General features: G+C 40.4%; 1 protein-coding gene and 1 long non-coding RNA gene across 4 annotated transcripts in view; both read right to left on the reverse strand.

Moving 5' to 3' along the window:
- prdm6 (PR domain containing 6) overlaps nt 1–16,243 on the reverse strand; it is a 54,524-nt gene that overhangs the window by 35,072 nt on the left and 3,209 nt on the right. For both annotated transcript variants that reach the window (XM_024001112.1, XM_024001113.2), the window contains exon 3: nt 15,669–15,976. In XM_024001112.1, the coding sequence (XP_023856880.1) occupies nt 15,669–15,976 (308 nt within the window). The remainder of the gene's footprint in view (nt 1–15,668; nt 15,977–16,243) is intronic.
- Nucleotides 706–3,229, reverse strand: LOC111973726 (uncharacterized). Of its 2 annotated transcripts, XR_002878629.1 has the most exons (4): nt 2,897–3,229; nt 1,933–2,021; nt 1,711–1,788; nt 706–937 (listed from the first exon to the last, which is right to left on the reverse strand). It is a non-coding gene; the product is annotated as an uncharacterized lncRNA (long non-coding RNA). The 2 variants fall into 2 exon arrangements; XR_002878630.2 differs by lacking the exon at nt 1,711–1,788.

Raw genomic sequence — 16,243 nt, forward strand, 5'->3', positions numbered from 1 at the left:
AGGAGGACAAGGACAGGTTGTACAAGGTGCGGGAATCCCAGGGCCAGGCTCGAGCTGCCCAGGGTCCAAGTCGAGCAGCGAGGGCTGGAATAGATGCTTTAGGGCCGAGGACCGAGAGAATGAGGGAGCAAATGATGACACAGTACGAGGTGCATTTGCAATAGCGCTCCGCATGGAAAATGTCAATGGATATTTCATCTGACTAATTCATTCGAAAAATGCATAACTTCTGAACGTAACTCTCTTTCCCACTCTAATGCAGGGATATTTGATAGCATGAATAAACAATATTCAATATAATTCCAGTAACCTATTCAACATTTTCTAGCACAATAGCCCATCCTGTTACACCTGTATAACTGTGCCATGTATGGTACTTTCGAAAGGGTCTCTATGAATCAAAAGTATTCTTATATGGGTACTGCTGAAACATGTAACTAATTTAAGTGGACTATATGTCTTATATGAAGTAGGCCACATTCATACACAAAATACAGAACTACACGTTGGCAGTATATATTGTCACATATGTGAGAAACACAGGAATTGTGTAAGAATAATATGTGTTGTGTGTTTCCTTATAGGAAGCAAGCCATTATCATATGATTGGCCTTTAAAAGTGTGTATAAATCATCTACAAGGTTATTCGAGCTTACTGCAGCCATAGCTTTATAGGTAGGTCTAGGTGTCTTATGAAAATCCATGTTGACATTTGTTCATGTGTGAATTTATTAGTTATTTGTAAAGTTCAGAAGTCCACTGGTTGTTTTTTGAAAAATAAAGTTCCAGAAAAAGAACATTGTCTGTGTGAATAGCAATATGTTTCTTGCTTGATTATTGCAACTCCAGTGCGGTAAGGGGATTTTGCCAAGGCCGCAGGAAGGTCAAGGTGTGGTGGATGTGGGACTGGAGGGTCATGACTGCCGATGTCCATCTCCTGCACATACGAAAAGTCTTTAGCACACAGAAATGGGTTACATGTCAAACAAAAATAAATTCATTTGTGCAGAGCCTTTTCAAAACTTTAGGACAATAAGCGTGGGAATTTGCACACAGTGACAGCCATGAACGTACAGCTGTGCACCTGGTTTACCAACATGTAAACATAGTCTGGTTTTGTTCTCAAACCTGGTCCTTTGCTCATGTGAAACCTTAAGTAGATTTGGCTATGAGTGTGTCAGTGGATTTGACGTTTGTGTGATACGATCAGTCACTTTGAAACCATACAATGCTGAAAACATAGATGAGTCAAGTAAACGCTACACCGCTGTCACTTCTACAGAATCAACGATGAGTCATCACATAAACTCAATTAGAGACAGCTATTATTTAAAAGCGGCTTTGCATCAGCTGACAATAGGCTACACTGTATTGTAATATGTACAACTGCAAATTGTCGGTATGGAATAACAGGCCGTCTAGGGAGATGGTTCCAGCCATATACAAGCATCATGTTTGGCCTAACAGGTACACTCCCTGATGGGTCAGACCTATTGTTTGTAAACTGCTGGAACCATCGTCCTAGCCACCATCCTACTTCTTATTCCACAGGGCAGAAACCAGAGAGACATATTCCTTACAGACCATAAGAGTGTTGATGCCAATTCATCACATGACCTACATGCATGCTTATGTGATGATTCTCACAGTATTCTAGTTTTACACAAAACTGTAGCTACATTGCAGGGAACAGAGCACAGTTATATTTACATGCTGTTGTGAATGTCATTGATCTCATCCTCATTCAAACTGCCATCATCCTCATCAGCAATACTCATCTTGCCCATTCTTCAAATAGAAAACACAACAGGTTAAATGGCCAGAACATGATGAAGCTAGGCTTGTAAATCTTTCTTCAGAGTCCATATATGACACACATAACATGGGAAACATTCCATCAACAAATGACAGCTAGTCCAAATCAAACCTTACCTGACGCCAAGAGCCTCTTGCATGTTTGATCATCTGGCATGTCTGAACCCAGCTCTGCTATTCCTTGTTCTTCTATCAGTAATTCTTGTCTGGAAAATGATCACATTACTTACAAAGGATACTAAAAAGTCAAAGTAATACACTGACACTGCATCAGGGGCTTGGCTTCAACTAGGCAGCGGATCAAAATATGAAATCGAGCTGCAGAGAGTGAAAAAGGTACTAGGTATTCCCCATAGAGAATGATAGAGGACTCATCTTTGTATCTGTACCATTATAGAGTCTCTGACAGGGCTGTGCCATTGAGGGAATCTCCATTTTGAAGAAGTATATTTTCCTCTTCACTATTGGCAGATCCCTCCTGATGACCCGGATGGACATGAGTCATCAGGAGGGATCAGCCAATGAAGTTGGAAGCCCCACCCAGTTGATTACATAAAAATGGTGGAAGCCCTCAATGGCGCTGCCCATGCTAAAACAGCCTTTTGGCCACTAGAGACCTCTATCATTCTCTATCGTATAGCCTAATAATAACAATATAGCTAGCACCGAAACCTACTGTTTCAAATAGTTACAGACAACCAGTTGTAAACATAGCCTAGCCACTTAGCCTGATAGCTAGACACTGGTAGCTACAAACAACAACAATGTCCACCCTTCTAGCCAGTGAACAAGGGATTCTATGCATCTACAAAAATACACAACATACATTAGTAGAGTGATTTCATGTTTTAAAATGTGTTTTAGTTGGCTAGACGGACAGTATGATGTTCCTTAATATGCATTTACCATGTTAGCTAGCTAGCTTGCTACATTACCTTTGAAAGCATACTATGACACAGACTGTTGGATAGCCTAGCTAACGGAGACACAGAACAGTTCCTCTTTACTTAAACACTCAAAATAGGTTTCTAACTGAATAAAATATCAACATTGTTTCTAATGCTAAAGCTTAGTCTCTTACCTTTCGCCCGAAGATTACTTTTATGGATGTCCAACACTGGATGAGGCAACAGTGTTTCTCTTCCTTGAGGCCATCTCGGAAAAGCATCCAATATCTATTATTTTGCCTTCTGCCTTTGTCTTTCATGAGCGGCCCTGCCATTCGACATCTAGATCTAATTTTCTCTTCTTGGGCCTGACATCATAAGTATCAATAGCATCCAAGTTTTTTAGCACAATTATGGCTGGTAATCTTCCTCTATGGCTGGCTTGAGGGAGTGAGTGAGTGCGTGAGAGAGCTACATGCATGACATTTGTTTTTTCCAGAGAAGGCACAATCATGTGATCAGGTCCATTGCGGTTGCACAGTGAAAGAAGAAGGCTGGCCCAGGCCTACCCAGCATTATCCAATGAGGTTGCAGAGCAGGCCTAACGGCTCAGTGGAAACTCCATGCACATGTACACACAGCAGCGAGAGAGAGCGAATAATCTCGTGGTGCATATAGTACGCAATTTTCGGGGACCACTTTTGGCTCATGAGGGCTAATTTTAAAACTACTGGCAAAAAAGTATACAAAAGTTCCCGGATCATCTCTTTAAGCTCACTCAATGTAATTCATGGCAGAAGTATAAAGGCAGACACAACTGAAATCTGTCATCATGCCCTCACCCAGAGAAAATGCCTGTTGAATTAGGGTTAAGGACTTTTCGGGGTGACTATCACACTAACATATGCCACAAATAGATTCCGCAGAGGTAGGTAGCTACAGTATAAGAGAGCATCAATACACATATTGTGGCAGCTTTAAAATGTCACAAAAAAATATATCAACGCCTTACCAAACCCCTGGTTGAGACTGAAAGTGCAGTGGAATATAAACGGCATTGGACATTACATGATAATTAGTTTTAATGTTTCATATAGGGCTATTAGTGATTAGGCTTTAGATATTTTTTCATGCATCTTGCTCGCTCTTGGTGATGGCAAATACTATTGGAACCTAAGGTTGTTACAGGGCTTTCACACTGGCTGCTAAGTAAAAGCAGTCTTCTCAGTGATACTGTATGATTATAATTTAAAATGTTAGGTTTACTGAAGGTGAGTGCAGTGGATCTGTTTACCTTTCCTCAAAACCTTCCATAATCTACCTAGCACAGGCCTTTTCCAAAAGAAGTGGAAAACTGGTCCTGAGACGCAATCAATGACAGTTGGTCCACTTTTACAGCAAATCAATGTAAGTTCAGTAATTTATCAGTTCTCTTAATCTCCACTACTTGTTATTCCAGCTCATTGCCCTGAATGTGATCAGAGGACACAGACACAGATTGCAACAATGCCATACATTGACTACCTATAGTATACCAAACTACTGATTGTATTCATTCTAATTGATCAGTAATGTACGCCTTACCCAGCCACCAATAAGTGCCCTTCTTCACGAGGCCTCCCTGCTCTTTGTGGTTGAAATTCACTAGTCGACTGAGGGACCTTACAGATAATTGTTTGTGTGGGGTACAGAGATGAAGTAGTCATTCAAAAATCATGTTAAACCCTATTATTTCACACAGACTCCATGGAACTTATTATGTGACTTGTTAAGCACATTTTTACTCCTGAATTTATTTAGGCTTGCCATAACAGAGGGACTGAATACTTACTGACAAGACATTTCACTTTTTCATTATTTTTCATAAAATATACACACAGTACCGGACAAACGTTTGGACACACCTACTATTTCCAGGGTTTTTCCATGTTTTTATTATTTCCTACATTGTAGAATAATAGTGAAGACATAAAACTGTGAAATAACACATATGGAATCATGTAGTAACCAAAAAAGTGTAAAAAAAAATTGAAATATATGTTATATTTCAGATTCTTCAAAGTAGCCACCCTATGCATTGATGACAGCTTTGTGCTCTCTTGGCATTCTCTCAATCAGTGTCATGAGGTGGTCACCTGGAATGCATTTAAATTAACAGGTGTGCCTTGTTAAAAGTTAATTTGTGGAATTTATTTCCTTCTTAATGCGTTTGAGCCAATAAGTTGTGTTGTGACAAGGTAGGGGTGGTATACAGAAAATAGCCCTATTTGGTAAAAGAACAAGTCCATATTATGGCAAGAACAGCTCAAATAAGCAAAGACACTCAAAAAAGCAAAGACAAATGACAGTCCATCATCATCAGTCCAAAAGACATGAAGGTCAGTCAATCCGGAAAGTATCAAGAACTTTGAAAGTTTCTTCAAGTGCAGTCGCAAAAACCATTAAGCACTATGATGAAACTGGCTCCCATGAGGACCGCCACAGGAAAGGAAGACACAGAGTTACCTCTGCTGCAGAGGATAAGTTCATCAGAGTTACCAGCCTCAGAAATTGCAGCCCAAATAAATGCTTCACAGAGTTCAAGTAACAGACACATCTCAGCATCAACTGTTCAGAGGAGGCCTTCATGGTCGAATTGCTGCAAAGAAACCATTACTAAAGGACACCAATAAGAAGAAGAGACTTGCTTGGCCCAAGAAACACGAGCAATGGACATTAGACGGGTGGAAATCTGTCCTTTGTTCTGACGGGTCCAAATCCCAGATTTCTTATTCCAACCGCCGTGTCTTTGTGAGACGCAGAGTAGGTGAACGGATGATCTCCACATGTGTGGTTCCCACCTTGAAGCATGGAGGAGGAGGTTTGATGGTGTGGGGGTGCTTTGCTGGTGACACTGTCAGTGATTTATTTAGAATTCAAGGCACACTTAACCAGCATGGGTACCACAGCATTCTGCAGCGAAACGCTACCCCATCTGGTTTGCTTTTAGTGGGACTATCATTTGTTTTTTGACCAAGAAGGAGAGGGATGGAGTGCTGCATCAGATGACCTGGTCTCCACAATCACCTGACCTCAATCCAATTGAGATGGTTTGGGATGAGTTGGACCGCAGAGTGAAGGAAAAGCAGCCAACAAGTGCTCAGCATATGTGGGAACTCCTTCAAGACTGTTGGAAAAGCATTCCAGGTGAAGCTGGTTAAGAGAATGCCAAGAGTCTGCAACGCTGTCATCAAGGCAAAGGGTGCCTACTTTGAAGAATCTAAAATCTAAAATCTATTTTGATATGCTTAATACTTTTTTGGTTACTACGTGGTTACATATGTGTTATTTCATAGTTTTGATGTCTTAACTATTATTCTACATTGTAGAAAATAATGAAAATAAAAACCCTTGAATGAGTAAGTGTGTCCAAACTTTTGACTGGAACTTTACATAATTCCACTTTGATATTATGGGGCCAGTGACAAAAAAAATATTTTTCATAAAATATTCGAAACATACAATATACTTGCAGTGAAGCCGCTCAACAACTACATCATACCAGTCATCCAACACATTCCCATTCAGAGCGACACACAGAAGCATCCAGGGTCAATGCCCTACTCAAGGGCAAGTTGACCGATCTACCACCAGGCTAAAAAACGTGAACCCGAACCCTCCAAGATCTCCCCACAGTTCCCCAATAGCTGTCCCTCAACCATTCGAGACCCCTCCTACAGTCCCCCCCAARAAGAAAAATAAAAAATACAATTAATTCCATTCCCCACCCCCAAGAACCCCCCAATGCACCAACAACCAAGAGAATGAACTGAAGAGAAAAAAGGAAAAGACAGAAGAAAACAGCAAACAACAATGCAAAAAAAATATAAAACAAAATAATACATTTAACACAAAGGACATCAAGGACAACTAAAATCATAACAGCAATGCCAACTGTATATGTTTGTGTGCATGTCTGGCACTATTACATGTATGTGTGTGTTCTTGTATGTGTTTATTTGAATGAGAGTGTGTGTATATGCATGTGTACAAACACCTGCACGGCATCAGCCTCAGGCAAGTCGGCATTAGTTGTAAAAACACTGCCCCTCAGTGTCATTCAAATATACTTTTAAAAAATTATTTTTTAAACTTTTATCTTTGACCATCATTCTATCTCCCACACAGCAACTCCACTCCCACTTCTCTCCAATTCCAATTCCACATCCCAACCCTCAGCTTCCCTCAGCCCATCCCATCTATCTCTGCTGGCCACCCACTTCGGGTTTCTACGCAACACATACCTTTCAAATATGCTGTGATGTTTAACGTACAATTTCAATCTATCTAATCGAATAGAATCCACAGATTGCGAGTTGAAGATAAATACTTTTACTAAGAGTATTAGTATATTTGTAATTGACTGACCCGGTCTCTCCAGATCTCCTAACAGTACTATTTCTAGGGTCAATTTTAGATCAATGCTATGCATTTTCAGCCATTCCTGAACCTGAGACCAGAAACAGGCTACCTGAGGGCAATACCAAAATAAATGGTCTATTGATTCTGTATCCCCACAACAAAATCTGCAGCGCTTTGATGACTTTATGCCCCAAATATTCTACATTTTGTTGGTGGCAAGAATTCTATATAATAATTTTAGCTGAAAAGCACAAAATCTTGAATCTTGCGTTGTTTTATATATCAACTGGTAGACCCTGTACCATGGAATCGGTACATCAAAAATCTCTTTCCCACTCATTTTGCAATCTGTATGGCACAGTTGTCAACATCCTGGTCCTCAAATGAAACTGGTATACTTTCCTATTTATGCTATTTTTATTCCTCCGCCAGTTTTGATCCTTTATATTGGACAGACAGACCAGTTCCCTACCTCTTCCCGCCGCCACCTGCCTCCTCCATTTTTTGGGTAATGATGTAATCAATTGGTTGTACTCTTGGATTGAGCAGACCTTCCCGTACAATTCTGATTACTCCATGAAGGACATAACGCTACCATTCAAATTTATTGTATAATTCAAGAACAAAATACCCTTTTCAAACATCTTTCTCATAAATACAGGTATTTTATCAACCAGCACATTTCAGTTCAGCCATAATATTTGTTGTAATATTTGTTCTATCTTTTCAGGAGGAGGAAATTGAAATTGTAACCAGCTCTGCAATGCTTGTTTGAAAAAGAGAGATATTTTGAAAAAAGTATCATTTTCAATTAATCGAAAATGAAACATAGCAATCTGCACAAAGGCAAAAAGGACATTTTTAAACAATGGATGAGCTTTTCTTAGTAATCTACTTGAGAACCATTTAGGGTTCAAATTGAACGTTTGAATGAGTGAAGCTTTTAGAGAGAGATTTAGTGCTTTTATATTTAATCATCTCAACCCATCCAATTCATATTCATTGTATAGATAGGTACGTTTTATTTTGCCCGGTTTAGCGTCCCAGATAAAGCAAAATATTTTTTGCTCATATGATTTGAAAAACTAATCATCAGGAGTAGGCAGCGCCATAAGTAAGTGAGTAAACTGAGATATGACTAAGGAGTTAATCAGGGCAATTTTTCCATAAATAGACAGGTATTTACCTCTCCATGGTTGCAGGATCTTGTCTATTTTTACAAGTTTTCTATTGAAATTTATTGTGGAGAGCTTATTTAAATATTTTGTGATATGAATACCGAATATGTCTACTTCACCATCAGCTCATTTTATAGGTAAGCTGCAGGGTAATGTAAAAGTTGTATTTTTTAAAGACCCAATACATAATATTGTACACTTAGGTTTTAGTCAAGAGAGTACAGAAAAGTGATCTAGATCTTCAATGAGACATTGCAGGGATCTAGCTTGCGGACTTAATATTAAACTTGAGTCATCGGCATACATGGACACCTTTGTTTTTAACCCTTGGATTTCTAAGCCTCTAATGTTGTTATTGGATCTGATTTTAACAGCTAGCATTTCAATGGCCATAACGAATAGATATGGTGGCAGCGGACACCCTTGTTTAGCATGGAGTCTTCTTGGGTATGACGCTACAAGCTTGGCACACCTGTATTTGGGGAGTATCTCCCATTTTTCTCTGCAGATCCTCTCAAGCTCTGTCAGGTTGTATGGTGAGCGTTGCTGCACAGCTATTTTAAGGTCTCTCCAGAGATGTTCGATCGGGTTTAAGGCCGGGCTCTGGCTGTGCCAGTCAAGAACATTCAGAAACTTGTTCCGAAGCCACTCCTGCGTTATCAAATCAAATGTTATTCGTCACATGCGCAGAATACAACAGGTGTAGGCCTTACAGTGAAATGCTTACTTTACAAACCCTACAAACAATGCTTAAAGAAGTTCAGAAAAAATAAGTGTTAAGTAAAAAGTCTTGGCTGTGTGCTTAGGGTTGTTGTCCTGTTGGAAGGTGAATCTTCGCCCCAGTCTGAGGTCCTGAATGCTCAGGAGCAGGCTTGCTCCATTCATCTTTGCCTCGATCCTGACTAGTCTCCCAGTCCCTGCCGCTGAAAAACATCCCCACAGCATGATTGTGCCACCACCATGCTTCACCGTAAGGATTGTGCCAGGTTTCCCCCAGACTTGACACTTGATATTCAGGTCAAAGATTTCAATCATGGTTTCATCACACCAGAGAATCTTGTTTTTCATGGTCTGAGAGTCTTTAGGCAAACTCCAAGAGAGCTGTCATGTGCCTTTTACTGAGGAGTGGCTTCTGTCTGGCCACTCTACTTTAAAGGCCTGACTGGTGGAGTGCAGCAAAGATGGTTGTCCTTCTGGAAGGTTCTCTTATCTCCACAGAGGAACTCTCGAGCTCTGACAGAGTGACCATGGTCACCTCCCTGACCAAGGCCCTTCTCCCCAGATTGCTCAGTTTGGACGGGTGGCCAGGTCGAAGGAAGAGTCTTGGTGGTTCCAAACTTCTTCCATTTAAGAATGATGGAGGCCACTGTGTTCTTGGGGACCTTCAATGCTGCAGAAATGTTTTGGTAGCCTTCCCCAGATCTGTGCCTCGACACAATCCTGTCTCGGAGCTCTACGGACAATTTCTTCGACCTCATGACTTGGTTTTTGCTCTGACATGCACTGTCAACTGTGGGACCTTATATAGACAGGTGTGTGCCTTTTCAAATCCAATCAATTGAATTTACCACAGGTGGACTCCAATCAAGTTGTAGAAACATCTCAAGGTTGATCAATGGAAACAGAATGCACCTGAGCTCAATTTCGAGTCTCATAGCAAATGGTCTGAATACTTATGTAAATATGGTATTTCTGGTTTAATTTTTAAGAAATGTGCAAAAAAAAAAGGTTTAACCTCTTTTTACTTTGTCATTATGGGGTATTGTGTGTCGATTTGTGCCCTTGAGCAGGGCATTGACCCTGGATGCTTCTCTGTGTCGCTTTGAATGGGAATATGTTGGATGACTGGTATGATGTTTTTTTTTTTTTTTTTAAGACTCAATGCTGTAATCGCTGCCAATGGTGCTTCAACAAAGTACTGAGTAAAGGGTCTGAATACTTATGTAAATGTAATAATTCCGTTTTTTATTTGTAATAAATTAGCAAACATTTCTAAAAAAAAAAAATTTGCTTTGTCATTATGGGGTATTGTGTGTAGATTGATGAGGTAAAAAAAAAACAATTGAATCAAGGCTGTAACGTAATAAAATGTGGAAAAAGTCAAGGGGTCTGAATACTTTCCGAAGGCACTGTATAGCTCATATACATACCAGAGGAGGCTGGTGGGAGGAGCTATAGAAGGATGTGCTCATTGTAAAGGCTGGAATTGAATCAATGGAACAGTATCAAATACAGGTAGAACTCTGTTCCATTAATTCCATTCCAGCCATTACAATGAGCCCGTCCTCCTATATCTCCTCCCACCAGTCTCCACTGATACATACACTGTAAAAGTGAAGCAAAACACTGACATCAAGTCAGCTACCTGCTATAGTATGGTATGATGTGACAGATAAGTATGTAAATGTTTGAATTTGACCAACTTTATGGTGAAACAGTTTTTTAATGTTGGATTAGGAAACCATACATTTCAGTTGGCTCTTGTGTGCAATTGACCAATAAAGGGATTTTAATCTTAATCTTAATAAATCATTAAAGTCTCAGTGCAGTCAAAAACGTGACATTTCCTGTGTTTTATATATATTTCCACACTATGAGTTTGGAATAATACTATGAAATTGTGAAAATTATGATAATGTCCATTTAGTGTCAGAACTGTTTGAAAAGACTGCATGAAATGTCAGGCTGTTTTGGTGGGATTGAGTTTTGGCCTGCCTGGTGACATCACCAAAATTAAATGAGTTAATAGACCAATAAGAAAGAGAGTTCCAAACCTCTCTGCCAATAACAGCTAGTTTTCAGTTTCCCCCTCCCTACTCAGACCCCTCCTATACAGTACTAGCTAAATTCTTGCTTGAGAAATTGCTCTTTGCTTCGAAGCTATTCTTGTTTCTTTTTGACAATTTTAATTGACAACAATCACAGTAAGGTACCTAATTGTTACCTAGAAAATATTTGATATTGAGAGAAAAACAGCTACACTGGACATTTAAAAACTCAACCAAGAAAAAGTGTCTGCTGTTTGACATACAGACTAAAAACATAAAAATGCTCACTTGAAACTGTTTCAGCACTCACATTTTACAACTATAAAATAAATCAGGGCATAATAATTATCCATTCAATCAGCCAATGTTTAGATAATATACAGAGGGTTCTACATGAAACCCAAAAGGGTTCTACCTGTGGGGAATGCCAAAGAACCCTTTTGGAACCCTTTTTTATAAGAGTGTAGATATGCTTTCTCACACAACGGAGGCCAGGAATCAGAGGGGAAATGGACCATAAAATAACTTAAATGACAAATTATGTAGCTTTCTGAGTCAGTGAACCAACGTTAAACATGTCACCTCCACACTGGCTCATGCAAAATACAAATAATTATCCTGGCCTGTGGCCTAAGCAGCATATTATTCCCCAAGAACACCCACTGGTGCAGTTTCAAGGAATGATGACATATAAGTCTACTAAATCTGAGTCTCATGGAGATAGGCAACTAAAAGGCCCAGCCATGGGCCACATCACTGTGCTACTTAGCAGTACAGCTTCCTTGCTCAGTAGTCCTTACTGGTACTTGATCTTGTGTCCTCTGCCTGGCCAACACACAAGAACACCCTGCTTGACAATGTAGTAACCGGTTGCACCACTGAGAAGGCACTCGTCTAGCAGCACCATTGGCAACCTTTCAAGCAGTAGAGTGAGTTTAAGGCACAAAGTTAACTCTGTTACACTCACCCCTCTAAACTCACACCACAGTGACCCCAGCCATTGAGGTGAGCGCAACTGTGGTCATGGCACCACTGTAACAAACCCCACTGTGTTACTTAGCAGTATAGCTTCCCCACTCACAATTCCTTACTGGTACTTGATCTCGTGTCCTCTACATTGCCAACATGTGACCGTTTTTGTTATAATATGTTTGCCACATTAAATCACGTCTACGGTGATTCATTTTAGTCTCAATACACAACATTCTTCCCATTCTTTTCTCCTTTTGAGGAGATGGCTTGTCTATGGCCATGCTGTAGTTGTTGTTGCATAAGTTATATCACTTCATTCTTATCCCGTTATAAGATGCCATTTCTTTATGTTCTATGGCAAGCACACGGGACCTTCTTGAACCCTGGGACATTCCAGCGTCAGAGTGGACAGTCTTAACACAAGGCCATGCTACACGTCCAGTGGGAACACTGTGGGAAAGTCAAATGCCGGCAGTCTGTGTGGAACTTACAGTTCCGTAAAATTAGGTCACTCAATTCCTGAGTGTCTAATAGGAATGGTGAACAACCACAATCACTATGTGTCAACCACAAAATCTATGGCCAAGGTAGGCCTACATTTTCCACAGAACCAAACAAATAAGCAGCGGCAACAACATTGTTGTTGTTGTTGTTGTTATTATGCGTACCTCTCAATCATATATAGATCTTTCTTTACATGACATCCATTAAAATATAAAAGAAAACCGACTGCAAAGTTAAGCCTATGTTAAAACTGTATGGCCCTATTAATTGAACAAGCCAAATGCTGCATTTCAATCTGGGCTGTGTAGGGTACCCTGAACATATTGAGAACCTATAGATGATACAACATAAGTGTTCATAAGTGACCTTAATCCTGCCATATTCCAACACATGATGACATCACCCTCCAGAATTTACAGGGCTGCTATTCTATTCCCAGACCTAAAAACATGTTTATTGGAGATTCTCCATTGACAATGCTTTTAGGTTTATGAATAGGCTAAGTCTGCGTCTAGAAAAAAAGATGAATCCCATCTTCCCCAAAGTAATTGCGGCAGACTTCCAGAGAATAGTTCTAAAATCCATGCTATCCCATTTTATTGCAGAGAAGAATATGCTTATTAGACATTGGCATCAAGTGGCTTAACTGGACACTTGAAAAGTGTAGAGTAGACAACACAGAGCAGGTATTGAGGAGAGTATATCGGTGCCTGTTTTTCTTTTTATCAATAATGATTGGAGAGTTTAACACTTACTGCGTTTCGTGAAGAAAGAGGCCCTGCAGCCGAGGGTGGATTGGAATATTGGATTCTCTTTCTGAGTTTCCCCTCCCTCCACCCACCTCAGATCTGTTTAATCTATTGGAATTTTTACAGTCCTCTCTGGCAGAGCCAGTGTTTAAAGCTCTGTCACACAATACATATATAAGCTGTAATAGTGTTCTATCCTGCCTCAGGGGCCTTTACAACAGCCAGTTTGTGGGTGAAGAGCCGTGACGGCCAAATACCACAATGTTCTTTAATTATACACCCCCACATCATATGTGAACTCCGAAGACTGTTTCTTGAGATCATATTTCTGCACAGATATACACTATATACAGTACCGTTCAAAAGTTTGCGGTCACTTAGAAATGTCCTTGTTTTTGAAAGAAAAGCACATTTTTTTGTCCATTAAAATAACATCAAATTGATCAGAAATACAGTGAAGACATTGTTAATGTTGTAAATGACTATTGTAGCTGGAAACGGCAGATTTTTAATGGAATATCTACATAGGCGTACAGAGGCCCATTATCAGCAACCATCAACCAGTTCCAATGGCACGTTGTGTTAAATAATCCAAGTTTATAAAGAGCTCGTACAACGCTGTGTACTCCCTTCACAGAACAGCGCAAACTGGCCCTAACCAGAATAGAATGAGAAGTGGGAGGCCACAGTGCACAACTGAGCAAGAGGACAAGTACATTAGAGTGTCCAGTTTGAGAAACAGACGCCTCACAAATCCTCAACTGGCAGCTTCATTAAATAGTACCCGTAAAACACCAGTCTCAATGTCAACAGTGAAGAGGCGACTCCGGGATGCTGGCCTTCTAGGCAGAGTTCCTCTGTCCAGTGTCTGTGTTCTTTTGCCCACCTTAATCTTATATTTTTATTGGCCAGTCTGAGATATCGCTTTTTCTTTGCAACTCTGCCTAGAAGGCCAGCATCCCAGAGTAGCCTCTTCACTGTTTACGTTGAGACTGGTGTTTTGCGGGTACTATTTAATGAAGCTGCCAGTTGAGAACTTATGAGGCATCTGTTTCTCAAACTAGACACTCTAATGCACTTGTCCTCTTGCTCAGTTGTGCACCGGGGCCTCCCACTCCTCTTTCTATTCTGGTTAGAGCCAGTTTGCGCTGTTCTGTGAAGGGAGTAGTACACAGCGTTGTACAAGATCTTCAGTTTCTTGACAATTTCTCGCATGGAATAGCCTTCATTTCTCAGAACAAGAATAGACTGACGAGTTTCAGAAGAAAGTTTTTGTTTCTGGCCATTTTGAGCCTGCAATCGAACCCACAAATGCTGATTCTCCAGATACTCAACTAGTCCAAAGAAGGACAGTTTTATTGCTTCTTTAATCAGAACAACAGTTTTCAGCTGTACTAACATAATTGCAAAAGGGTTTTCTAATGATCAATGAGCCTTTTAAAATTATAAACTTGGATTAGCTAACACAACGTGCCATTGGAACACAGGAGTGATGGATGCTGATAATGGGCCTCTGTACGCTTATGTAGATATACCATTGACAATCAGCCGTTTCCAGCTACAATAGTGATTTACAACATTAACAATGGCTACACTATATTTCTAATAATTTTGATGTTATTTTAATGGACAAGAAATGTGCTTTTCTTTCAAAAACAAGGACATTTCTAAGTGACCCCAAACTTTTGAACGGTAGTGTATATATATATATATATACCCTTTAATGCGGTAAAAATTGGCAGTGATAAATCAACTATTGATTTAAGCGACAAACTGATAGAACGCCATTCAAACCAAATGCCATTCAAAAACATCACACTTCATTTCTTTGTAATTTTCGTATGTTGGATGTTAGGGGGAAAAAAACGAATTTGCGTCAGTTAGTTTAAAAGGCACCTCTTTTGGCAGGTACACTGTATCGTGGCCTTCTCCCGTGCTCTGAATTCTCAGCCTCAAATATCCGTTGATGTGGTTAACGGGTGAGAATGATCATTGGTCAGCTGAGGAAACAGTGACCTTTATCACCACTACCTCATGGGAGTTATCTATCAATTTCACTTGCCACACAAAACCGATTCAAATCATTAGCATACCGCCAAATGCTAATGCAGGTATTCATACTTACAGTATACAGGACATTGAATTTTCCCTTGAACTGTATACACATTGAATCACTTTCAATCAGTGTATGCAGCACTTACATCATGACATTATTCCTATACTGAAACACTTCAGGGTCATTTCTAGTACCCATATCATGGGGCCACACTTTAAAGACAAAATCGAGTGGATGTGTCCAAAACTTCACAACCCAATCCTGCTCATGTGTACTGTTACAGTACCTGGAGTGATGTTACACAATTTTAATTTCATCATCATGAACCATGAACTTACCTCCCATAAGTGCCTTGTGTTGCGCACCCCTCCTGACTGCAACTTATCCAGGAGGAGGGGGACTCCCGCAAAGGGGCCGATCCAGGTGCCCTGTGGGATACGCTGGGCGGCACAGATGCCGTAGCCAAGGCCGGGCACAGTGCTGGTGCAGAGGCACACCTCACGGGGCAGGTCCCGCAGCCAGTCAGGGACATCTGGGGGCGGCACGGCCGGCGCTGCACTGCTTGTCCCCACCAAGCGCCGCAGCGAGTGCAGGGGCCCGTGCATGGGGCACTCTCCGTTACGGTTATCTGCACACATGTCACACCCTGCAGGGCACAGCAGGTAGAGGGGGTTTACCAGCAACTCATCTCACATGGTACACATGGGTTACTATCACATGTACTAACACTTTGACCAGGAAAAAATATATGTGTAATAAGTATAACTTATTTGCATTTTGATATATATGTATATATATATGTTTTTACTTTCTGGTACTTGTATATATATATATATATATATATATATATGGGTAGAAGAGTCATTGGTCAGGAGGAAGGGAGGAAGTGCACACATTTTTAAGCAATCATTCA

This window comes from Salvelinus sp. IW2-2015, linkage group LG15 (assembly GCF_002910315.2).
Source record: "Salvelinus sp. IW2-2015 linkage group LG15, ASM291031v2, whole genome shotgun sequence".
Lineage (NCBI taxonomy): Eukaryota > Metazoa > Chordata > Actinopteri > Salmoniformes > Salmonidae > Salvelinus > Salvelinus sp. IW2-2015.